Source organism: Giraffa tippelskirchi, chromosome 3 (genome assembly GCF_054371585.1).
Source record: "Giraffa tippelskirchi isolate mGirTip1 chromosome 3, T2T-mGirTip1v1.2.pri, whole genome shotgun sequence".
NCBI lineage: Eukaryota > Metazoa > Chordata > Mammalia > Artiodactyla > Giraffidae > Giraffa > Giraffa tippelskirchi.
Window position 1 is genome coordinate 11,519,462 of NC_137277.1, and position 25,736 is coordinate 11,545,197.

The following is a 25,736-nucleotide window of genomic DNA, read 5'->3' on the forward strand; positions in this document are numbered from 1 at the left end:
AGGCCTCCAGAAGCCCCCACATACCCAGCTCTGGGTGGCCGTTCCCACGTGGCTCCGACTGCTGGTCTAACCCCAGAGCCGCCCTTCAAGCCCGGGGCACCTGGCCCCGGCCCCCCAGCCTGACCCTGGTGGAGGAAGGCAGGGACCCGGCATGGACACTGCCTACCGCGACGCTCCAGACAGGCCGCCTGGGAGCTGGCTCCGGCCCGGCGTCCGCTGCCCTCATTTCCTCTGCCGGCTTCCTCTGCCGGGGGCGGGGAGGCCACGGCCGCCTGTCCTGCTGGTGCTGGTTCCTCTGCGAGAGACAACCAGAGGCCGGAGAGGAGGCCCGAGGTGCCCAGAGGAGGGCGCTCTGGTCCAGGCCGAGGCCGCCCTCCCATCCCCGCAGTCCAGTGAAGGCGCGTGTTCAGAGGCGCCTACACACGTGTTACCTCGCTTGCCTCCAAAGACGCCTCCAGGTGGGCAAGGCTGGCCCAGTTTACACAGAGGAGACAGAGGCTGGCATGAAGGCAGAGGCAGGCTCGGCCCTGGCCCAGGCCCCATGGGACTCAGAGCATCCTGCAGGAGTGCCCTGGGGCTGCTGTCAAAATGTGCCATAGACTGGGGCCTCAGTGCACAGGACTGTCTGCTGCTTGGAGGCCGGACATCCCACGTGAGGGCCACACTCCCTCCGGAGGCTCCAGGGCACGACCCTTCCCGCCTCTCCCAGCTTCAGGCCTACCTTGGCTCATGGCTGCATCAGCTCACTTTGCCTCCATCATCACAGGGCACAGGACGTCCTCATCTCTCCCAAGTCTCTCCCAGCTCTCTTGGAAGGACCCCAGCCATAGATTTAGGTTTCCCTAAGCCAGGATGAGGGGATTCCCTGGTGGCTCAGACGGTAAAGAATCCGCCTGCAATGCGGGAGACCTGGGTTGGCAAGATCCCCTGGAGGAGGGCATGGCAACCCCCTCGAGTAGTTTTGCCTGGAGAATCCCATGGACAGGAGAGCCTGGTGGGCTACAGTCCATGGTCACAACGAGTTGGACAGGACTGAGAGACTAAGCACAAGCCAGGATGGCTTCATCTTAACTTACGACAGCTCCAAATGCCCTATTTACAAACAAGGTCCCATCCTGAGGCTCCAGGTAGGCAAGAATTTTGGGGAATACTATTCCACCCAGGGGCTTCCCAGGTGGCACTAGGGGTAAAGAACTGCCTGCCAATGCAGGAGACGTAAGAGACGTGGGTTCAATCCCTGGGTCACGAAGATCTCCTGGAAGAGGGCAAGGCAACCCACTCTAGTATTCTTGCCCGGAGAATCCCATGGACAGAGAAGCCTGGCAGGCTATAGGGTCACAGAGTCTAACACAGCTGAAGCGACTTGGCACACACACGCATTCTACCCAGGCGCCCTCACCTAGGGAAGGTAAGGCATTAGGAGGATGGAGCACCAGCGGACATGCTCAGGGACAGTGACGGCAGGTGGAGGGGCCAAGGCTTGGTCCACCCTGGAAAAAGGCAGCCAGGTGATAGCAGGGAAGTCCTTCAGGCTCAGCCTCCGGGAGGGAAGGCTCCAGGCTCCCCCTCAGGCCACCAGGACCTGGTGGCTCAGTCCATCAACTGATGTGAGAGCAGAGATGAGGCTAAAGGCCAAGGGTTAGGGTGGATCGGGTTCCCCCGCCAAGCCATGCCCTTGACCGCCCTCCCCCAGTACACCACAGCCTGGCCTAGGCTCTGTGCATCATTATACACACATGAAGGCATCTGCGAGCATTCGTGTGTGTTCAAGTGTGTGAGTGCATGTGTGAGCCTGAGCACCTGCGTGTATAAAGCTGCATGTGGGGATGCGTGGGGGAGAAACAGCCCCTCTGAGAGAAAGGCATAGTCTGGCTTCCTGGAGAATGTTCCAGAATACAGAGAAATTACCCTGGGGATACTGCAACCTTCCTCCTGCCCTGAGCTGGCCCACACCCCCAGACTCAGCCCAATAGCTGCCGCTTCCACCCTGGGGCCAGCCTTTCCGGGGCAAGGGCAGGGGAGGTGACACACGTCAAAGGGCTGGCTCTTGATGCCCTCCCCCCACCAGGCCAAGCCCGTCTGGGAGCATCTGACTTCAGCCAGGCCCCACGGGCAGCAGGCAGTGGACGGTGGGCCACCAATTTCGAGAACTACCATGAGCACGTGGCCATCAGCCATGGAGCAGGACCCCCAGGGCCGCAAGAACTCATTCCTGGGGTCCTTCTCAGCCCTCAAGTCCCCGAGTGCACCCATCCCCATGCAGGTCAAACCACGCCTGGCCGGAATGCCCTCCCTGTGCCCTGTCCCCCAGCAGTGCCTTCACCCAAAGGCCCGAGCCTGCCCAGCCCTGAGCCGGCGCTGCACACGCGTTAATGCTGGTGGAGCGCGCTCCTGGCAGAGCCAGGCTCAGGGCGAGAACATGGGCAGGCAGCAGGACATGACCAAGAGGCTGGGGGCTGCCTTGGTTTCCATGAGTTTCCTCCAACTCCAAGTCCCACCAAATGGGCCACAGTAACCCCTGCCCCAACGTCAGCCTTGACTGGCGCTGCCTGGGAACTGGCCTGCACTCAGCACTCCAGTCACCCTCTGGGGTGGGCACCACAGTAATGCCCCCCTCCAGATTAATGAACCAGATTAATGTTCCAGATTAAGAACCAGAGGCAGAGAGGACCATGGGATCAGGGAGGGGTTGGTCCACTACTTGCCCCAGGGGTCTTAAGACAGCTCCAGCCCTGGGCTGCAGAGCTCTGACTTGAGGCCTGCGCCTGCCAGGCACCTGCTGAGGGCCTGGGCTGCACCCGGTCCGCCCAAGGCTTGCTGGTGCTGCTACTGCTAAGTCGTTTCAGTTGTGTCCGACTTTGTGCGACCCCATAGACGGCAATCCACCAGGCTTCCCCATCCCTGGTATTCTCCAGGCAAGAATACTGGAGTTGGTTGCCATTTCCTTCTCCAATGCATGAAAGTGAAAAGGGAAAGTGAAGTCACTCAGTCATGTCCGACTCTTAGCGACCCCACGGACTGCAGTCTACCAGGCTCCTCCGCCCATGGGGTTTTCCAGGCAAGAGTACTGGAGTGGGTTGCCATTGCCTTCTCCAGCCCAAGGCTTGCTGCTGCTGCTAAGTCGCTTCAGTTGTGTCTGACTCTGTGCGACCCCATAGACGGCAGCCCACCAGGCTCCCCCATCCCTGGAATTCTCCAGGCAAGAACACTGGAGTGGGTTGCCCTTTCCTTCTCCAATGCATGAAAGTGAAAAGTGAAAGCGAAGTCGCTCAGTCATGTCTGATTCTTAGCGACCCCATGGACTGCAGCCTACCAGGCTCCGCCGTCCATGGAATTTTCCAGGCAAGAGTACTGGAGTGGGGTGCCATTGCCTTCTCCGGCCCAAGGCTTGAGAAGGTGAGAAACAAGGGTGGCCCTCTGCCTCAGGCAGGAGGCAAGCCCCGCCCCCTCAAGGCCACGCCTCCCCCACCAGCTCCGCCCAGGTGCTCCTGGCTCCCACCTAACACCCTGCTCACCCCTCAGTTCTTGGCTTCCATATCCCACCCACCCAGTCTCCCCAGAGTGAGGTTCCACCTGTGTGGAGCTGAGTCTCAGAGAGGTTGAGTGACTGGCTCAAGGCCACACAGCACTGAGGTCAGAGGTCTGTGACCTCTGACCAGAAATCCCCCAAAGTCACCCACATCATGGGAAGAGCTGAACCCCAGAAGAGGCAGCCCTTCCAGATGCCCGCCTGCGCCAGCCTGTGGTCCCAGGAGAACATGCTCGGGCCGGGCCCCCTCCAGTGGCCTGCCCTGCCCATCTCTGATAGGTGATGGTGGCCCAGGCAGGAGCTGAGTTTAAATAAGGTCCCCCAGCACCCATACAGCACTCAAGCACGTGTGCAGAGAGCCTGAGCCTCAAACTCAGCCCCCTTCACTCCTACATAACTGCCAGCATTGTCACCACCTCTATGGAGAACTACCATAGGATCCATGATATACACAGAACTGGCAGCAGGCAACAAACCTGGCCTGGTGACACTCTGAGGACCCTCAGCCCACGCTGGGTCCCTCTGTCCACCCCAGAGTGTTGAGCGACCACAGAAACAAACTCCAAGATAGCCACAAACACGACTGTCCCCTGCCCTCTGAGTTTGGTGGATCCCAAGCAGGGTCCTCATTTAGACAGGAGTCAACCTCAAAAAAACCCATCTCTCCCCACTTTGGGGACAGAGGAAAGCCACATGCCACTGTGGCCTTGTCTCCATATACCACCCCCTCCAAAAGAGCAGCCAGTGTTCATTGAGGGTCAGGTTTTCATAGAGTGCTTAACCCCTAACCGAGCCTAGTGTAGGCGCTGCTATCCCCTTTTACAGATGAGAAAACTGAGACTCTAGAAGGCAAGGGTGGGCAGGGGGACTCTAAGGGGTGGGAGCTAGGCTCTGAATGCTAGGCATTTAGCAGGAGGGCAGAGGACCCCACCTCTCCTCCTTCCCAATGCCCACATGGGGGCCAGCACGGAGCCCAGGAGTTCTGCACCCCAGCAGGCAACCCACCTCTACCATCCAGGGGGGCCCCTCCCACAGTGGGGCAAGGCTCTCCCCTTCATTCCACCTGAAAAGAGCAGACCTCCCCTTGCCTCCTGACATCTTTTTCCCCTGGTAAGTTCTTAAACTGACACATTATAATTACACTGATCACAGCTGTTAACAGAAACATTTGCAAGAGGAGCAAGCTTAGTTGTTTCTCTAAGATGGGGGAAGGGTCTCTTGCTGGGACACACCCGAGTGTGTGTTTGGTGGGGGAGAGGGTACTGAACCCACAGAAGGCAAGTCTGGGCCCTACAAAGAGTGCAAGAGGCAGGGCATGAGGGAGGGTGTCCCCCATCGCTGGGTCAGTCCTGGCACACACACCCCCACCCTGCTTACCGTTCCAAGGCTGGACCCTTGCTGCCCAGGAGCCACACTGCCTGGAACACTGGCCTGGAGCCACCTGGATATCTGTCCCAAAAGGCTGTCTGGGCCTGGGACTAACTGCTCATCAGGGCCACCTCCACCCCCATCTCCAACCCCCACCCTTAGAATCCAGCCAGGGCTGTCACTGCCAGGTTTGGGGCCATCCACTGTGATTCCATGTTCTCCAAGCTCTGGGAGTCGCCTTGGGAAGTCATTTCTGAGCCAGGGACACCCACATCCTCAGTCCAGTAGAGAAACCTGCCGTCCGCTCCCCTCCTCCAAGAGCAAATGCCTTCAGATGGGGCCGGACCCAGGGGACCCTGTGCATCACTGCACGAACTGGGCCCTACTCCAGGGAGGGAGACCCAGAAGAGCCCATCACGTGCTCACCAGGCTTTGTTTTGGCTGGATTAGCCTGTGCCAGAGCCCCAGTGACAAGTGGGTGGGACTCTGGGCCCTTAGGCCACAGCTCCAGGGCAGGGGCTTATCTCCCACTAGGGCCAAGGAGGGGCCTATGAAGGCAGAGGGAAGAAAGTCTACCACCTTCTGGTGACAGAGGCAGGCCTTCAGCTGCCCCCGGCCCCTCTGCCCACCATGGCGGCCCACTGCTGCCAGGAGGTCAGGCAGCCATGGGTAAACAGGCTGCCAGGGCCGCCAGCCTGGGGGAAGGGGGGGAAGAGGCCTGGCCCCTTGTCCCCTGCAGCCAGCTTTGACAGAGCCACCTTGGCCTCATCCCTCTGTCCCGAGGGCCTGGACATCCACTGAGGCCCATCTCTTCTGAGCCTGTGCTGAGTGGGCTCTGACCCGTGGATTGACTACGGCTCCCGCCTCCCCATGCAGGCGGCTGGGTGGCCTGGCAGGGCTCTCCAGAACGCACTCCCAGCCTGGGGAGGAGCCTGCCATGCTAGTCCTGGCAAGGGGGTCCATGGGCCTGGGGAGGCAACACTTCCAACCCTTCCCTGGAGCCCTTAGTCCTGGCTACCTCCTCCCCTGGACACCTGGCCCAACATGGGCCCTCCTGCCCCGGATCCCCGAGATCGAAGCTTCCACAGGGATAGACAGTGCCCCCACTGCCCACCCCCGCTGATGGAGGCCTCAAGCAGGTGCCAACCCCTAGGCCTGCCCACCTCCGGGCCTCCAGGGGGTCCTGCGGGAAAGCAGTTCCGTCTGCAGCTTCGCTCAGAGAGAGGAAAGGGTTAATTTCCATGCAAAATAGGAAACCAGCGGCTCAGGAAGCATCAATGTCCGCAGTTAGGCAGGTTAGGGGCAGCCGCAGCGGGCAGAGGGCTGGCAAGGGGCGCGGCCAGGGGACTCACCAGGGTCGAAGTGCGAGCTGAAGGCGAAGCTGGGGTTGAAGAAGGACGACGACATGGCCAGGGCAAGCAGCGCGGCTTGGCATCCCCCGACTGGCGCTGCGCTCTACTCAGGACGCCCGAGGCCCGCACCGCGCCATCACCCGAGCGGCCGCCGCAGGTGCGAGCGCTCCTTGGCCGCCGCTCCCGCTCAGCACCCACAGCCGCAGCCGCGGGGCCGGCGGGGTGCGGGTGCGGGCGGCGGCGACAGACGAGGCGCCTCCCCCGGCCGGTGCAGTCCGAAAACACCGGCGGGAGCGCGCGCGCGGGGTCGGGGGGGGGTTCCCTACCGGGCTGGGGGGGCACGGAGACGCGCGCAGGGAGGACCCGAAGGCTGAGGGGGCAGGGAAATGCGGGGGGGACGAAGGCACTTGGGGGGACACAGATGCAGAATGGGAGATCCGGAGACGCGGGGGTGGCACGGAGGATGGGGGCACGGAGGCTGGGGGGCGCTGGGAGGCGGAAGGTGCACAGACACGCGGGGAGGGGTGTACTGAAGCCCGAGGAGGGGCTCAGTGACGCGGGATGGGAGACCCAAAGGCTCGGGGGCACGGATAATGGGGGAGGGGTCCGTGGAGGCGAAAGGTGCGGGGAGGGGGGGGCGGCGGGACCGAGACTCGGGAGGGGGCCACCTGGAGGCGCGGGGGTGGGCAGAGGGGCGTGGGGAGGAGGAGCGGGAAGGCGGGGGCACGGCTGCGCGCGCGGGAGTGGGCACGGTGGCACGCAGGAGCAATACGAAAGCGCGCATGGGGTGGCCAGGAGGCACGGGCCCCGGTACACGAGGGTCGGGGGCTGGCACGCGGCCTGCACACGCCGGTTTCCGAGGCAGCTCCGGTCCTGCCCCGCGCCCTCTGGGCGGCGCCCGCGCCGGCGGGGTGGGGGGGAGGGTGCTATTTTTGCACAAACCGCCCGCGCCTGTGCCACTCTGCGACAACCGTGGAGAAGGAGCGGTCGCCCCCGCCCGGGAGGGAACAGCGCCGGGCATTTAGGGCGGGCGCGGCGGCGCCGGGCACCGAGGAACCGTCCCCTCCCCGCCGGCCGCGCGCCCTGCCGCGCCATTTTGCTCGGCTGCGGCGGCGGCGGCTGCGGCTGCGGGAGGGCCGGCGGGCTGAGCGCGCAGGGGGCTGGGGACCGGCCCCTCCCTACTCACTGGGAGCGGAGAGAGTTACAGTGTAACTGGGATTTGAGTTTTATGTAACTTGGGTCAGTCACTCTACATCCATCCATTCATTCTCTGGCCAGGTGTGCAAAACCGCTTGGTTGACCCAGCTGGAGGACAAGGGTGGGCAGGACAGAAAGGATGGTGAAGGCCAGCCCTCAGGAGAGGGTGCCAGGACACAGTCTTCTTACCCTAAGGGGGCTTGTTGTGTAGACAGTTCCCCCATGGGCAAAGGAAGGGACCTCCTTTCCTCTCAGACTTATGGGGTCCCCTGCCGTGGGCGGTCCCAGTCCCCTCAGGCCTGAGGAGGAACATGAGGCATCCAGAACCTTCCTTACTGGCCCTGATGATGTGGTCACTACTCTAAGCAGCTTCGCCCCACAGGCCGCAGTTGAGGCGGAAGGAGCCCCTCTGGGGTGTGGCCAGTGGGAGGGGCACAGGTCCAGGGGGATTGGAGGGTAAGGATGGCTGAGGGCTGTGATCTGGGAGTGTGCAGTGTTGAGGGGGCTGGATCCCCAGTGGGGGTCTCCCCTCCCCACCCAGGAGGAAAGCCCAACACTGCCCACCCGCATACCGTGGGCCTTGCCTCTGGCCACCAGCAAGGCGCCCCAGACACCTGGACCCCGATGCAGCCAGGGGACTCTCTGGGAACAAGCAGGGGAAATGCCCAGTGGCCCTAAGTTGTCCCTATTCAGACTCTCACGGCCAGCCTCAGTGGCCAGGATCAGAAGATCTCTCTGCAGGCCTCTGTGACAAGCTGACCTGTGAACACACGCGCCAGACCCCAGGGGCATTAGGGTTGCGGATGTCCTCCGGGGTCCAGGTAGGGCAGGACAAGTCCATCTGGGCTGCAGGTCCAGCACTGTCACTCCATCTGGCCCGAGTGACACCTTCCCCTGCCAGAACCAGGAGCCCTGCTGTTTCTATGACATGGTGACTATTGAACCAGGGGTCCCCTGAATCCCCCTACCATTAATCCAGTCCTCTGACCAGTGATTCCGGTGTGTGACTGGTCACCAGCACTCACTGGCAACCAATGAGGGGGCAGGAAGGCTGGGGCTGGAATTTAGGGGGGAGGGCTTATCTGTACTCTTCCTGGGGTTGGGACAGAACTGCTACGCTTGCAGGGTCCCCTGAGTCCAGGGCCTCCAGGCCAGCCATGAGCCTGACCCTCCACTGCCGTGACAAGGTCTAATGGACAGGACGGGGTGCTGGGCCCTGGGCAAGGCAGAGGTGAGAGGCTCAGTGCATGGGGCTCTCTCTTGGCCTCAGGACCTGAGGGCCTGTCCCCAGCACAGGTGCACGCATGCACATACACACACATCTCTGAGAAAAGACAGAGAAGGTAGAAACTGGATCCCCAGGGGCAAAGCCCCCACACTGAGAGCCTGGCTTGTCCAGTGCTGGGGGCAGGGAGCGCAGGGGTGAGGGCTCACAGGGTGCCCAGTGGCCAGCCTGCCTCAGGACTCCATTGAGAGAGATCCCTGAAGATGTGGCCGCCCCTCTAGGGAAGCGAGGGGCCCCAGAGCCCTCCGCCGCCCGGGCAGGGGCCAGGCCCGACAGTGGTGGGGGCCGGGCGCCCCACACCGAGTGACCACTGCCTCAGGCACCTCCACCCTCAAGGCCAGAGTGGTGGGGCTGCTGTTTCTCCCTCCTCTCCATGGGGCACCCGGGCCCGTGGAGCCTGAGGCCTTGGGCAGAAGCCTCGGGGAAGACAATATGGGGTCAAGGACAAGCCGGGTATAGTAGGCAGAGGGCACCTTCCCTAGAAAGAGCTGACCCCCCAGGGGGTCTGGGCCCAGAGAATATCCAAGAGGCCCTGGGACAGAAGGGAGAGGCCTCCCACGTCAGAACAGCACAGGGGCCAGAGTAGGGCATCAGGTGAGTGAGGGAGGCACCACAGGGCACCGAAAACTTTAACAACATCCATCAACAGATGGCTACACAAAGCGTGGTGTGGCCATACAGGGTAGTATGGCAATCAGTGAAAAGGAGTGAAGCAGGGGCTTCCCTGGTAGCTCAGTGGCAAAAAAAAAAAAAAAAAAAAAAATCCACCTGACAAAGCAGAAGACATAGGTTCCATCCCTGGTCTGGAGAGACCCCACATACTGCAGTGCAGCTAAGCTCGTGCACCCCAACTACTGAACCTGCGCTCCAGAGCCCGGGAGCCACAACTGCTGAACTCATGTGCCACAGCGACCGAAGCCCATGCACCTGGAGCCTGTGTTCTGCAACAGGAGAAGCCACTGCAATGAGAAGCCTGCACACTTCAGCTAGAGGGTAGCCCCCACTCGCTGCAACTAGAGAAAAAGCCCACACAGCAAGAGACCCAGCACAGCGAAAAATAAATAAATAAATAAAAACTTAAAGGCATGGAGCGCTGACACGCACTACAGCATGGATGAACCTCAGAAACAGTGCTCAGTGAAAAGAGCAACAGGGCAAATACCACAGGACTCCACTTATAGGAAAGACCTAGTCTATTCAAATCTATGGAGACAGAAGGAAGACTGATGCTTGTCAGAGGTCCAGAGGAGGGGAAAATGGGAGTATAGAGCCTCTTTGCTGGTGTTGAAAATGTTCTGGGATTTTATAGAGGTGATGGTTGTACAACCTGGGACTAAAAAACACTGGTATGTAGGCTCTAAAATGGTCAACTTCACAGCATGTGAATTATATCTCAATAAAGCTGTTAAGAAACAAACTTGGTCATCGAGGTAACTGTTATTTTTGCAATATCTTAGAGACAGGAGACATGGGTTCCATCCCTGGTCCAGGAAGATCCCACATACTGTGTATTATGCAATATCTTAGAGAATCAAAATTATTGAGAAAAATCCATGATGAGCAACATATCCCACATTTGAATCAAGGCCGGAGTAGAAACTGCTGAGCCATCTGGAGCCCGAGGCCAGGGAAGCTCAGGACTGCTCACCTGTCAGCCAGGCACCCCTTAAATCCACAGCCCGGGGGCTTCCCTGGCAGCCCAGTGGTTAAGAATCTGCACTGCAATGCAGGGGACACCATTTTGATCCCTGGTCTGGGAGGATCCCACATGCTGCCAAGCAACTAAGCCTGTGCACGCCACGATTACTGAGCCTGCGCTCTAGAGCCCACGGGCCCCAACTACTGAAGCCCGAGCGCCTAGAGCCCGTTGCTCTGCAATGAGAGAAGCCGCCACAATGAGAGGCCTGAGCAATGCAATGAAGAGCAGCCCCCACTCACAGCAACTAGCGAAAACCAGCGTGCAGCAACAAGGACCCACCACAGCCAAAGAATAAAATAAATAGATCTTAAAAAATAAAATCCAGGCTTCCCTGGTGGCTCAGTGGTAAAGAATCTGCCTGCCAATGCAGGAGACATGGGTTCGATCCCTGATCCAGGAAGATCCCACGTGCTGCAGAGCAACTAAGCCTGTGCATACCACAAAACTACTGAGCCTGTACTCCAGAGCCCGGGAGCCACAGCTACTGCAGCCTGTGCACCTAGAGCCCGTGCTCTGCAACAAGAGAAGCCACCGCCATGAGAGGCCTGTGCACTGCAGCTAGAGAGTAGCCCCCACTCGCCACAACTAGAGAAAAGCCCGTGTAGCAACGAAGACCCAGCACAGCCATAAAAAAAAGAAAAAAACCCCCACAGCCCTGTCAGGCACCTGGCCAGCTTGGGGGACGCAGCTGCCTTTGTGTCCCTCTGGGCCCCAGGCCTACATCCTATTCCGGTCCTCACCTGAGGCTTGGGAAGGGGATCAGAGTGGAGAGTGGGCTGGGGTGGGGGCCAACAGTGGTGGGAGACAGGCCAGAAGCAGGGGAGCATGAGAGAGTCCCTGGGAAAGAAGGGGCTGCTGTGGTGGCCAAAACATATGACCACAAAGTAGGGGCTTCAAACAACTGAAATGGATGCTTTCTGAGTCTGGAAGCCAGAAGTCTAAAACCAAGGTGTGAGCAGGACCGGGCTCCCTCCAAAGGTCCAGGGACGAGCCCTTCCTGCCTCTTCCAGCTCCTGGTGGCTTCAGGTTTTCCTTGACCCATGGCCACGTGGTCGCAGAGGCTGCGAGGTCTCAGCCTCTGCCTCTGTCCCTCCTTCGCCACATGGCCCTCCCCTCTCCCCTGTGTCTCTCTTAAGGACCCAGTCGCTGGATCAGGGCCCCTCCTCACCTAGTGTGACCTCGTCTTAAGGGTCATGTTGGCAAAGACCCTGTTTCCAAACAAGTTCCCATTCAAGGTCATGGGATTAGGACATGGACATACCTTTTGCGGTAAAGGACACAGGGGCAGGGCCGTGGGGACGGCCAGCACCTCTTGAGTCCTTGCTGTAACAATAACCCATACCAGCATCTCTGCGTGAAAGGCCGCCTCAGATTCAGCCCTCAAATCCCCATGCTGGGCACTGAAGGACAGGGCCCCAGGGGCACCCCTACGTGCCAGGACCTCACCCCACTAGGAGGCTCCCTTGGCCCACCCCTTCCTGCTGCACAGGGATGTGACTCCTGTCGGGGTGGGGGCGGGGAGCAGATGTCCTCTGTGGTAATCACAGGTCCCCATCCCCACCTCTGTGTACACGGTAGGGCTGCAGCTGCCAAGAGGAAAGGCTGGCCCCCACCCACACTTGCCCAGAGATAGGCCCCAGCCTCGGGAGAACCTCTCTCCCACAAGCCCGTCTACCACAGCTGTGCTCTGCGAAGTGGGGGTAAGAGGGGTTCTAGCATTTGCCAAGAGCCCTCAGAAGGCAAGTGCAGCTGCCAAGGGTACCCTGCCCCACCCCCCGGAAGGGGGAAATGCTGCCTGGTGTTCCCAGCCAGCCAGAGGGGGAGACACCAGGCCCTGAGGAGGCTGTGCCTTGAAAGAGCTTTGTGCTTACATAAAAACGGCTCCCTGGAAGAGAAGAGCTAATTCCTCTCTGTGTCTAACACTCACGTCACGGGGCAGGACTGCGCTGCAGGTTTCCGCAGGGGTTTCCAGGTTCAGCAGGAGGGGCCCAGAGCAGGCCATCCCCTTCTGCCAAGTTGTTCCAGGCAGGCCCGGTGATGGCGGGTGGGTAGTGCCAGACCCACAAAGGCCTGAGTGACCAGAGCCTCCCAAGAGGGCAGTGCCTGCCGAGCCTGGGCACAGGGGACAGCGGTGTCCCCAGAATTGTGAACTGGATCCTGTGGCCCCTTCAGACCCAGCTCAGCCCAGAGTGAGGCCAGTAAGCTGGGGCCAGGGCTTCAGTGGGGGCGGGGGGGTGGCCAGACAGGAATAAAACGGGAGGGCCTGCCTGGGCGACTGGCCATCTGTCAGCTCCAGCCGGTGCTTTCCAGGAGCCCGCCCACCCGCTCCCCACCCCTCATCTTGTGGCCCAGGCAGGGGTGAGCACGGACAGGGGCTTCCGGAAGATGCCACAGAGGGGGTGCTCAGACAGTATAAGAGAAGCCATTTTAACGTGAGCAATTCCGTGGCATTTAGTGCATTCATGACACTGTGCAGCCACCACCCCTCTCTAGTTTCAGAACATTTTCATGATTCCAAAATAAACCCCGTACCCATTAAACAGTGACTCCCCATTTCCCAGCAAGGCCCCCACCCCCGCCATAACCGTCAATCTGCCCTTTGTCTGTATGGATTTACCTCTTCTGGACATTGTGTACAATTGGCATCACAGACTATGTGACCTATTGTGACTGGCTTTTTTCATTCGGCATGGGGCTGTCGAGGCTCATCTGTGTTGTAGCGTGTCGGTGCCTCATTCCTTTCATGCAAATAACATTCCGCTTGATGGACAGACACATCAAGCGATGTCCATGATGCCTCCTGGGGGCCAGACCGCAGTGTAGGTGTGGGAGCACACAGGGTGTGGGGCATCCAGGCTAGGCTGGAAAGCTTTAGGGTAACTCTTTCAGAGAAGAAAGTGGCAGGACCGTGGAAACTTCCATCATTCATACCGGTCCTCCCACTCTGGTCTCCCATGGTGTCTCTGATGACAGAAGCACTGGGACCTGGGACTTCCTTGATGGCCCAGTGGTTTAAGGTTCTGCGCTTCCATTGCAGGTGGCATGGGTTCCATCCCTGGTTGGGGAACTAAGATCCCACATGTCCCACAGTGTGGCCAAAAAAGAAAGAAAGAGAAGCACTAGGACCTGTTCCAGATCCAGCAGCAGCAGGTGGTCAGTCAAGGAAGTTACTAGAACATCCTCAGCTTGCTGGCCTTACATCACAGCAGAGTCTGGCGATACATGATGCAATTTTGTGCAGGGAAAGCAGATCACTGAGCTATAATGAGCGCCATGTAAAATGATGGGGGTAGAAACCCCCGCAGAGGACAGCTGGTGATGAGGGGTTGCAAAGTCTGCATAGACGTCTGCACCATTAGGGGCACCGCTCTGTGATTCACTGGGGCTGAGAAAGCAGGCCACGGCCAGAGGGGCTCTCAGCAATGCCTCCCTCTCTGGTCCCCCTGTCCTCACCCTGGGGACTGCCCTGTGAGGTCCCTACCCAGAGAGAGAGGCCAGCCCTGCCTGGGGTCATGCAGCCCTGTTCCCTGTGCCTGCAGGAGCCATCCTCCCTGACAGAGACCTCCCTCTCCTCCCCTCGCCTTGAAAGCCAACCCTGGCATGGCTCCCCGGCCCCCCGCAGTGACCCAGTGACAAAGGACAGCTGCCCGGCCTGGCTTCTCACTGGAGGAGGCCAATGGTCCAGCCTTCTGCTGCCGCCTTGGACACATTGGTCAGCCTGGGTCATCTCCTGGACCACCACCCCCTCCCACCCCCACGAGGCCAGCAGGCAGGATGGAACCTCTCAGGATAGACAGAAGCCCACTTGCTCACCCTGGGCTCGGGGAGGCCAGGCACTGCTGATGGTCAGTCTGCTCAGCCCGGTGTGGATGTGCCAAGTGCCAGCGAGCCCTTGGGGTTCCAGTGCCAGGCTGGAGTGTCTAGGAGGGAGAGGGGGACAGCTGCAGCCCCAAGCAGTAAACAGGCCAAGCGGTTGCAGGTATAAAAGCTGGAGCCCCCTGCAGCCCCTCAGCACCCCCAGCCTGACCTGCCTCCCCAGAGCCCTCAAGGGAAGCCGGGTAAAGGTGAGCCCTGCTGGGGAAGGGGAGGTGTGGGTGCCCGTGGGCTGGAGCTGCCCAAGCTGTACTCTGGGAGCTTGAGGCCTTGTCTTCTGCAGGATGAGGGGAGGCCCTGGGTGCTAGGGGACCCCAGGAGGCCTGGGGAGGCAGGAAAAGGAAGAGGAGAGGGGCAGCCCGGAGGCAACTGGGTCTACAGGGGTGGGCACACGTGTGCATGAACGTGCCTATGCAGGTCTCTGAGAGCATGGCTGTGAGGTGGGGTCCGCGGTGGGAGACTGAGACCACCTCACAGGGCTTCTGGTGCTGAGTAGGGGAAGGGCCTGGCAGAACAGAGACTCCAAAACCCCCAAACCTGCCAACTCTGGCAGGCCCACCAAGCCAGTTTTAGGCCCCCATGCCCATCCCAGCAGGGCCCACTGCCTCCATCACCCCTGCTCACCTTCCTCCCCCCAGGAGGCCTTTATCATTCAACATCTGAATCTGTGATCACTCACAGGTGCTGTATGCAGACCTCAGCCCCCAGGAAGTTCAGCCCCCTGGGTGATCCAGGGTGGTCTGGGGTCAGGAGAGGGCGCTGCCCGCCTCGGAGGGGCCATCCAGGATGCAGCAATACTGGGGATATGTGGGGGTCTGGGGGCACTTGGTTAGGCCTTCCAGCTACAGCCAGCTTTGGCTGTGGAGGGCAGTGAGGTGGGAGGAGAGGGTGGAAGCCCTTTTCAGGGAGAAGGAGGAGGAGGGCAGGGTTCTTGCAGGTGCTGGGAGCACCCCAGGAGGCTGGGCAGGGGCTGCAGGGCTGGCTCTGTGTGGTGCCTTGTAGCCCCCTCCCCAGTCCCCTCCCCGCCCTGACTAGGCATGCCAAGTGAGACTCCATCCCAGGCCGTGGACCAGGCGCTATAAATACACTAACCGCAGCCCCATGGCCCCTGCCATCCCCAGCTCTGATCCCAGGCTCCCCTGCCTTCAGGACAGGGTGTGGAGATGCCCCAGACGGCAATGGGGTGGGAGAACAGCGGTAAACAGCCCCGCCCAGGGCTCCCACAGCACTCTGCAGTCAGGATGTTAACCCCAGGCTTGACCAGACCTGGCCTGGAATTCAGTCCAGTCCCACCTCCAGAAGAGGGTGACACTGGCCACAGGCAGGGCATCCCTTCCCTCCAGCATGGACCCCAAGATTCCAGGGTAGACGGGAGAATCAGGGTCACAGCTCAGGATGCAGATTGGTAGTGTCTGTCCTGTCTCCAAGGGCCAGGCCTGCCCTTTATCCCAGCTGAGCACCCCTGCCCCACCTCCCGGACTGGCTGTAAGAACTGACCATTATGAGTGACACATGGAGGACCCAGCTCCAGGCCCCCCACAGGGTCTGACACTCTTTCCCTACCATCTCCTTCCCTCCTGGCTCCTTGCAGGACCCTGCAAAAGGGCAGGGGTGGGCAGGGATCTCCCCCATTTCACAGATGAGGAGCCTGAGGCCCAAAGCAGCTGGGGAGGGCCATGCCCAGGCTCTGAAGTAGGACGCAGCCCTGGGCTGCATCCAGCCCTCCCTGCCCCCTGTTGCAGCTTGAGTTGCAATCTTTGACCCGGGGCTTCTCTACTGGGAGAAAGTCTCTTCCAGCCACTGCCTGGCTGGCTTTCGCCCCAAAGGTCACAGAGCTGCCTCTCCTGGCGGCAGGAGCAGACTCCAGAAGGCTCCACCAACTTCAGAGAGGGCCAAGGCGCCTCTGAAATATCTGCTCTGCTACAAGCCCCAGAACCCAACCCGCCCTGGGGATGGCAACTCGAGAGCGCTGCGGGTCACGAGGTGTGGCTGTGGGGGCACGGGACGGCCTGGTCCCTGCCTGCCGACCTCTCAGCCTGTGCCCAGACCCACATGCCCAGCCGGATTTCTAGCCTGCCCCAGTGGCTCCTGCCTGACTCTCCCAGAAGGGAGGAGCCGTGCCCTACGCACACACCCTCAGGGCAGATGCACCGCCCTCCTGAGCACCCGGGAGCGGGGCGGGGCCGTCCTCCTGGAGCCAGTCTGGGTCTCACTCAGTCCAGGACCAGCTTGAGACCGTCCTGCACACAGCACGTCTCCCAACTGGCAGTTCCTGTCCAGCCAGGATGACCAGGGCCCACTGGTCTGGGGCTTGGGAGAGAGAGACCAAGGCCCCGGGCCCTGAATCCTGCAGGAGGAGCTGGTGCTTCAGGTAACCAAGAAGGCTTCCCAGAGCAGGCAGCTTTGAGATGAGCCTTGAAGGATGGAGGAAGTTACCCAGCAGTGCCCAGAAGTCAGACAGCGCCACTCCTACCTCTTGGGAGCAGAGCAAAGGACCTCGCATGCATCACTTACTGTCTTGGAGCCTCAGTCTCTTCTTCTGTGTAGTGGGGTAACACCTCAAGGTGGCTAGCTGCCAAGAGGCAGGGCTCAGACACATCTTTCTCAAGGCCTGGGCATGGGGGCCTCTGCAAGGCTGGGACCCTAGGTGCTAGGACAGCTGACCCCGCCTGTCTTTCTGTCAGGTGTCTGTCAGTCTGACCCCAGCCTGTCTTTGCCCTTGGACATGAGGCACCAAGGTACTACCTATCTCTGGACTGCCTTGGGCCTACCCTCTGTGGACGCAGGAGCCCCTGGGCTGGGGGAGGGCATGGGAACCGCGGGCCCCACCCCAGGGCAGGAGCCTCCCTCTGGGCCCAGGCCCTGCTGGCTGACACACCCATCCATTCCCAGGCTCCTTCAACTACATCAAGTTCTTCCAGTACATGAAGAAGTTCCAGGCCTCAGGGCAGCTGGACAGCATCATCTGCAAGGCCTTCCAGACAGACCCTGGACAAGGACCAGAGCAGCTTCATCGAGTGAAATGAGATAAAGTAACAGCCAGAGCCAAGGATAGGGGGTCCTGAACCCTGGGGCCCTTCCCAGCCTATGGCTACCATGCCCACCCCAGAAGACCTGGTACCCCCATGGGGCTCCAGCAGGCCTTGGGGAGATGGGGCCAGGCCCAGAGGCCCCTCTGAAGCTGGGCCTCAGTTTCCCCACTGTAAAGGGGGGAGCAAGCACCTCATAAACCATCGAGCAACAGACAGATGCCCCCTCAGTTCTAACTTGAGCCCAACCCTGGCCCTAGGTACACTCTGTCCACCATCCCCAGCAGGGGACCCACCACTGATGGACAAAGAGGCTGAGGCCGTGATCCAGGCGGCCGACATGGACAGGGACGGGAGGATTGACTTTGAAGGTGGGGCAGCAGAGATGATAGGGGCAGGGGTACCTCTCAGGACCTTCCTGCCCCCCACCCCCCATCACTCACACTCAGGCAGTTAGCTCCACGTCCAGCGCCCATCTTGGCACAGGGCTGACCAGGCTCCCCACTGCCAGGCATGGACCCCATCCCCCGAAGCTTACAGCCCCCTGTGGTGGTCACTGTCATCCCCAATTCACAGATGGGGAAGCTGAGTCTGGGGGATGCTGAGTAGGCTGAGGCATTTCACTGGGTCCAGGGGAGCTGCTGCAAGTTTCTGAGCAGAGGAGGGGTGGCCCAAGCCAGCTTTGGGGAAGGTCAAGGGGACACAGAAGATGGGGCGGGGGGTTCCTGAGATGCAGAGGAGGAGGTTTGAAGCAGGGACCAGAGCCTGAGAAGCTGGAGAGGAAGATGCAGAAGGAAGGGGGTTGCCCAGGAGGAATGGCATTCATTGGGCTTGCAGGCCTTCTCTGGGGCTCCCCATGGCTCCCCTTTGGGTCTGCATCATCCTGCTGCCCACCCACCCTCCCCAGATGTTGACTCCAAGCCTAGAGGATGACCCTGGGAACAGGCAAGCATGGGCCAGAGCCCCAGACAGACTGGGTGTGGTGCCTGTCCCCACCACCCCCAGCCTCCACTTTCTGCCCTCAAATGCCAGCAACACTTGACTTGTAGGTGGTCACGAGGCTTAACCAAGGGGCAGTCTGGCCAAAGGGTCCATTTAGGACAAGCCTCCCAGCCTCTCTAGGCCTCAGTTTCCCCACTGAAGGTGGGATGGTCATAGGAGCACCTGTTCTGAGGCTCTGAGGGGAGGGTCCATCATAAGACCCAGGGTGGGTGAGCACATCACCACCAAGCAGGCTGGACACAGGGCACATGGCAGTAGTGCAGGGCACTCAGGCAGCCAAGTTCTGGTCCTTCCTGCTCCACACCCAGGACTTGGGAAGACAGGATCCAGGGCTCTCCTGCACCGTGGGGTCCCCCGAAATAAAGGAGGCTTCCCACGGGGCCTGCAGGGCTTGGAGGGGTACAGCCAGGGGGTTATTTACTAGAAAATCTGTCTCCTGCTCTAGAATTTTCTGAAATGATTAAAAAGGAGAAAATTCCAAAGAAGTAGCGCCACGCTCAGCTCTGGTCAGCCGAGTGTCCCCCAAGCGGCATCATGGGATTCGAGAATGCCCCATGGAGAAGGCCATGGCGGTAGACACAGCTTGGGCCAGGAAAATGGAAGAAAAACAGCATGAAATGAATCGAAGCTCATGTATTTGTCGGGGGTGTGCAGCATCAGCTGGGGTGGGGACAGGGTCGTGGGTCTCTGGGTGGCAGGCAGGGAGCAGAGCAGTGTAGGGGGTATAGGAGTGAAAATGGGAGGCTGAGGGGTGGTGCGTCCAGCCTCTGCCCCTTCTTGTTCCTACACCCTTGGAGGGTGGTCCCTCCTCCAGCCCCGATCCCTCCCAGATGGATCAGCCCTCCCAGCTCAGTGCTTTCTGGGCCCAGACCCGTGCCACCCCCACCCCCCATACCCCCTGCCCCAGGCTCCACTGGGCTCTGCAAAGGTTGCTCACCAGGCTGGGTCCAAGGCCACCTGGAGTCCACAGTGAGGGGACAGCATCAGCCCCGCCCTCGGGACAAGTAAGTCCAAGGCTCAGATCTCTGCCTCCTCATCCTCCCCATGAGACCCCCTCCCTTCTCCCCAAGCCCTTCCTCCTGGAGGAGTCCCCCCACTCTACTTGGCCTGCCCCAGCCACTGCTCCACCACACCCGCCCACCTAGCGGGCTCCCATCTTGCAGTTTCAGCATCTCTCTCCAGTACTCCAGCCCGCTGCATCCATTCTGGCTACCTGACACCCTGTCTCGTGGGATGGAAGCGTTTCAGACTGAACCTGCCCAAGGCTGAGCTCCCAGCTTCCTCCCAGAGCCCTGCCCTTGGTCTTCCCATCTGTTAGTACTGTGTCGTTGGCTGCTCAGGCTGGGAGCCCCGTGGCCACTGTGCAGGGAGGGTGTGGGTGTGCTTCCCACTTCATCCTGGGGCTGGTGGCTGGGAGAGCACTGGGCCCCCATCTCAGCCCCTGTGTCCACAGGGGTGTGATGGGTTCTCTCCTCACAGCTGCCATGGGACTCCAGGCCCTCTAGGGTGGAGGGGCCACAGGTGGCTGGGTCACCCCAGGGTGAAGGCACTGCTCTCAGGAGCCCCCAGAGTGGGTTATTGCAGGAGCAGCAGCCCATGAGCCAAACAGCCATCATCCTAGCTCCTCGCCCTTTCACACCCTCCTGTAAAGTAACCCCACTGCCTCTGCCCTCCACATGCATCCAGAGCCCCATTCCCTCACCATCTGGGCCACCACCTGCTCTTGTCTCGATGACCACCTTGGGCCCCCAAATGCCCTCCCCACCTCCACCCTCCAACAATGGGCTCTCAACAGAGCAGCCAGAGAGGTTCTTTTAAAATACAAGTCAGACCTGTCACTTCTCTTGGAACTTTCCAGAGGCTCCCCTCTCATGCAGTTGAACCAAATCCCTGCGATGCCCGCATGCCCTGTGACTTCAGACCCTCCCACCCCCACTGCAGACACACCAGCCTCCCCACGGCTCTCCAGACAGGAACCATGCTGCCCGAGAGCCTTTGTGTGGCTGTGCCTGGGCCTGCCATGCTTCCCTAGGTATCTGCATGATTAACTCTCTCATCTCCTATGTTTTCCTCAAATGTTACATCTCAAAGAGGTCAACCCTTACCCTGTTTCACATTCCACTCTCTTGCCCAGCATTCCACATCCTTCTTGATCTATTCTCTCCATAGTGCTCCCATCTCCTAATACACCACATGCACGCATGTCAGTTGCTTCAGTCGTGTCCGACTCTTCGCGACCCTGCGGACCATAACCCAGCAGGCCCCTCTGTCCACGGGATTATCCAGGCATGAATACTGGTGTGGATTGCCATGCCCTTCTCCAGGGGATCTTCCCAACCCAGGGATCGAACCTGCATATCCTGCATTGGCAGGCAGGTTCTTTACCACTAGCGCCAGCTGGGAAGCCCCTAATATAACACATCACTTGCTTATTTATTGTTTATTATGAGCAAGCAAAGCATCATGGGTTCTGAGATTCCAGAAAGGAAAACCCAAGAGGTGAGCCTGACACTGGTACAGGGTCCCTGCCAACGTTTGAAACTGATTAAAAGATGCTTGCTCCCTGGAAGAAAAGGTGACAAACCTACACAGCGTATTAAAAAGCAGAGCCATCACTTTGCCAACAAAAATCTGTATAGTCAAAGCTATGATTTTCCCAGTAGTCGTGTATGGATGTGAAAGTCAGACCATAAAGAAGGCTGAGTGCTGAAGAATTGATGCTTTCAAACTGTGGTGCTGGAGAAGACTTTTGAGAGTCCCTTGGACAGCATGGAGATCAAACCAATCAATCCTAAAGGAAATCAACCCTGAATATTCATTGGAAGGACTGATACTAAAGCTGAAGCTCCAATACTTTGGCCACCTGATATGAAGAGTGAACTCATTGGAAAAGATCCTGATGCTGGGAAAGATTGAAGGCAGGAGAAGGGGGCAACAGAGAATGAGATGATGGCATCACCGATTCAACGGACCTGAGTTTGAGCAAACTCCGGGGATGGTGAAGGACAGGGAAGCCTGGCATGCTGCTGTTCATGGGGTCGCAAAGAGTTGGACATGACTGAGCGACTGAACAACAACAGTGAGAGAGGCTGAGTGGCTGAGGAGGGCGTCCAATAGTCTCCTTGGTCTTCAGTACGGACTAAGGAGGGTCTTTGCTTATGGGTCCTATGGGGCTAGGAGTAAGGGGTGAGGACAGGGGTACCAGGTCAGTCCTCACGGAGACTGGAGCCCAGCCACAGCCAGCCCAGTCCCTGTCCTACCAGAGCAAAAGTAATCTCCCTGAAAGTGAAGTCACTCAGTCATGTCTGACTCTTAGCGACCCCATGGACTGCAGCCTACCAGGCTTCTCCGTCCATGGGATTTTCCAGGCAAGAGTACTGGAGTGGGTTGCCATTGCCTTCTCTGAATCCCCCTGAACTGGGGTCCAAATTCAGTTCAAGGCAGACCACACCTGACCACGCCCATTCGTCCACATGTTGTCTGTGGCTGGTTTCATGCTATGCTTAACTAGAAAGTTACAGAGAGGCTAAAGAAAAAAAAAAATCGCAAAGATGCAACATGCAAATGCTACACAGAGAAAGTTGGTGCTGCTGCTGCTGCTGCTAAGTCACTGCAGTCATGTCCGACCCTGTGCGATCCCATAGACATCAGCCTACCAGGCTCCCTCGTCCCTGGGATTCTCCAAGGCAGGAACACTGGAGTGGGTTGCCATTTCTGTCTCCAATGCATGAAAGTGAAAAGTGAAAGTGAAGTCACTCAGTCGTGTCCGACTCTGAGCGACCCCATGGACTGCAGCCTACCAGGCTCCTCCGTCCATGGGATTTTCCAGGCAAGAGTACTGGAGTGGGGTGCCATCGCCTTCTCCGAAAGTTGGTGCAGCTGCTACCATCAGATGGAGGACACTTTAAGGCAAGATGCACTGCTAGGCAAAGAGGGACAGTTTATAAAGATAAAGGGTCAACTCACCAGAAAGACACATTGCTCTAAATTTGTATATACCTACTAACATAGCCTCAGAATGCATAAAGCAAAAATGGGCCAACTAAAATGAAAAGAAGATGATGCAAAATCACTGTTGGAAAGTTTAGCATTTCTCTGTTAGGAACTGATACAGCAAGTGGGAAAGAAATCAGTAAGGATAAAGCACAATGAATTAAACCAGAGGAGCTAGAAAGCCGAGGAGACTTTTCTTTGGAGGCTGGGGCCTAAGAGACGACCCCCTACCCAGGGTTAGTGCCACTCAGCCCACTATCCCTACCCCAGGGAACAGGAATGGCATCTCAATCCCCCTTCTTTGAGGCACACCTGAGCAGGTAGAACAGTCCCAGCAAGGCAGGCCCCCCTCCCCACCCCCACCATTGTAGCCTCTCAGGGACACGTTTTCACCAGGTGGGATGTGTGAGATGCCACCACAAAGCTAACGGCCAGGTTATGGGCAGGACAGAGACCCCAAATGACACAAAGCCCCAAACCAGTTAATGTCAGGAGCAAATTATTACACGTGACAACAAAAACTTGAATAAAAGTAAAGTGAAGAGCTCAAATAATATTAGGTTGGTGCAATGTAACTGTGGTTTCAGACCGTGAATTTTAAATTATAATGGGCTCAAACACATCTTTATTAATCAAAATAGGAACCATTACAATCAACACATTTCTGCCAACGAGAAATAAGTTTGTTTATTCCCATAGCATAAAAATCCATGCTTCAGATTCAACAAACTCTTACAAAGCATTTTCTGCCTCCTGTTGGTTGTGAAAGCATTCTCCCTACAAAAAGTTGTCAAGACCCTTGAAGAAGTGGTAGTTGGTTGGTGAGAGATCAGGTGAATATGGTGGATGAGGCAAAACTTTGTAGCCCAATTCGTTCAACTTTTGAAGTGTTGGTTTTGTGACGTGTAGTCGAGTGCTGTTGTGCAGAAGAACTAGGACGTTTCTGTTGAACAATGCCAGATGCAGGCATTGTAGTTTCCAGTGCATCTCATCAACTTGTTGAGCATACTTCTCAAATGTAATGGTTTCACCAAGATTCAAAAAGCTGTAGTGGATAAGATGGGCCACAGACCACTAAACATTGACCGTGACCCTTTTTGGTGCAAGTTTGGCTTTGGGAAGTGCTTTGGAGCTTCTTCTCAATCCAACCACTGAGCTGGTCATCTCTGGTTATCATACAAAATCCATTTTTCATTGCACGTCACAATCTGATCAAGAAATGGTTCATTGTTGTTGGGTAGAGTAAGAGAAGATGACATTTCAAAACGACCATTTTTTTTATTTGTGGTCCGCTCATGAGGCACCCACTTATCCAGCTTTCACCTTTCCAATTTGCTTCAAATGCTGAATGAGCAGAGAATGGCTGACATTGAGTTCTCCGGCAACTTCTCATGTAGTTGTAAAAGGATAAGCTTCTATGATCCTCTCAATTGGTAGTTGTCAACTTCTGACAGCCAGCCCCTGCATGCCTCATCTTCAAGGCTCTCATCTCCTTTGCAAAACTTCTTGAACCACTACTGCACTATACATTTGTTAGGAGTTCCTGGGCCAAATGCATTGTTGATGTTGCAAGTTGTCTCTGCTGCTTTACAGCCCATTTTGAACTCAAATAAGAAAATTGCTCAAATTTGCTCTCTAATAACATTTCCGCATCCCACTCCAGTACTCTTGCCTGGAAAATCCCATGGACAGAGAAGCCTGGTAGGCTTCAGTCCATGGGCTCGCGAAGAGTCAGACATGACTGAGCGACTTCACTTTCACTTTTCACTTAAACGTATTGGAGAAGGAAACGGCAACCCACTCCAGTGTTCTTGCCTGGAGAATCCCAGGGACGGAGGAGCCTGGTAGGCTGCTGTCTCTGGGGTTGCACAGAGTCGGACATGACTGAAGCAACTTAGCAGCAGTCTAAAATAAACATAATATAAATAGCAAGTAATGTCATTAGCAAAAAACAAAAGTGAGAACCATGCATTAAAATGATATATAGTGAAGTGAAGTGAAGTTGCTCAGTCGTGTCCGACTCTTTGCGACTCCATGGACTGTAGCCTACCAGGCTCCTCCGTCCATGGGATTTTCCAGGCAAGAGTACTGGAGTGGGTTGCTATTTCCTTCTCCAGGGGAATCTTCCTGACTCAGGGATCGAACCCGGGTCTCCTGCACTGTAGGCAGATGCTTTACCATCTGAGCCACTAGGAAAGTCACAAAAAATGATATATAACATAACTACATTTATTTAAGAATGTATTTCAATATCAAACAGCAACGTTCAACAATGTAAAACCGCAATTACTTTTGCACCAACCTAACAGAAGAGGTAAAGGAGTGTAAGATCCAGAAATTAGTACAGAAGGGCACCCACCCTGTTCTCTGAACAGATAAATGAATAGATAAATGAATGGATGGATGGATGAACAAACAAATGAACAGATGAATGAAAAGCTGTAAATCAGGATCTGGGGAGTCAGGTACCATCTTCCTCATCGGAAAGCCACCACCGTCCATTTCCTGGCTGCTTCTCTGGCTGTCAAGTAAGCCATCCCCCGGCCCACCAACTCTCTCTGAAAGTCACCCCCAAGTCTCTGTCTCCCCTTGTGCTGAAAACCTCGCTTGCAAAAATACTGTAGTTTAGTAATTTACAGCTGTCTCCCCCTAGCAACTCCCAATAACAGCTTCAGCTAAAACTACATTTTTGGGGAGGATCAGAGGACCCAAAGGTGTGTCAGAACAGGCTGCTTCTCCCGGGGCTGGTCCCTGCCTAGTCCTCAGGGCCCCTGGCCTGGAGACCAGCAAGCAGCCAGCTCCCTCTGCTTGTGTGGCCGCTTGTGGGGGAGGGGGCAGGCCCAGCATCTGAAGCCAGGAGGGGCCAGGCCCAGGGAGGCCCTGATTTTTCACTGCTGCATCTGGCTCCAGCCCCAGGTTCTGCGAGCGATCAGCTCTGGCACAAAGGAAGGAAGCAGCCGTCCTGTGCAGATGAGGAAACTGGGGCCCCGACACCACAAGGCAGGGACAGGGGTGCCAGGAGGGCCCTCAGGTCAGCGTTCCTGTGAGCTGCTTCAGGCCCATAGGGAGTCCGGCTCTGCCCTGTGGCCGTCAAGACTCAGAGTGACTGCTGCCAGGACCCATGCCAGCGAGAGCCCAACCCCCAGGACCTTCTGAGAGTGCAGGAGGGGCACCACCTCCACCAGGGCCAGCCCGTGCAACCCCACAAGTGCCAGCTCTCCCCAGTGGCCTGGTCTAGCACCCTCGGCCAGGGCAGTCATGGCAACAGAGTGCCTGGCAGGAGGGTGGGGGAGGTGAGTCCCCAGAGCAGAAGCCTCCCCTTTGCTGCCCTCTAGCTCCCTTGCCGGGCCCTTCCAGGATAGGTCTCTACCCTTTTCAGGGCAAGGCTGGTCCAGGGCCCATTTCTCGA

General features: G+C 57.9%; 2 protein-coding genes across 5 annotated transcripts in view; one reads left to right on the top strand and one right to left on the bottom strand.

Annotated features, from left to right (window-relative positions):
* AATK (apoptosis associated tyrosine kinase) overlaps nucleotides 1-6,532 on the bottom strand; it is a 40,470-nt gene extending 33,938 nt beyond the window's left edge. The window contains exon 1 of one of the 4 annotated variants that reach the window (XM_081576156.1): nucleotides 6,250-6,532. In XM_081576156.1, coding sequence (XP_081432282.1) covers nucleotides 6,250-6,304 — 55 coding nt within the window. In that variant the 5' untranslated portion in view covers nucleotides 6,305-6,532. Of the gene's footprint in view, nucleotides 1-24; nucleotides 178-6,249 lie in introns of those variants that run through there. The other 3 variants (XM_081576159.1, XM_081576155.1, XM_081576158.1) reach the window with 3 other exon arrangements.
* A 5,935-nt stretch (nucleotides 6,533-12,467) lies between these two features.
* PVALEF (parvalbumin like EF-hand containing) lies at nucleotides 12,468-18,823 on the top strand. Its single transcript, XM_081582740.1, is given in 7 exon segments — nucleotides 12,468-12,474; nucleotides 16,988-17,041; nucleotides 17,196-17,281; nucleotides 17,283-17,335; nucleotides 17,593-17,625; nucleotides 17,627-17,703; nucleotides 18,780-18,823. Coding segments are annotated over 7 exon segments (354 nt in total).
* The last annotated feature ends 6,913 nt before the right edge of the window (nucleotides 18,824-25,736 follow it).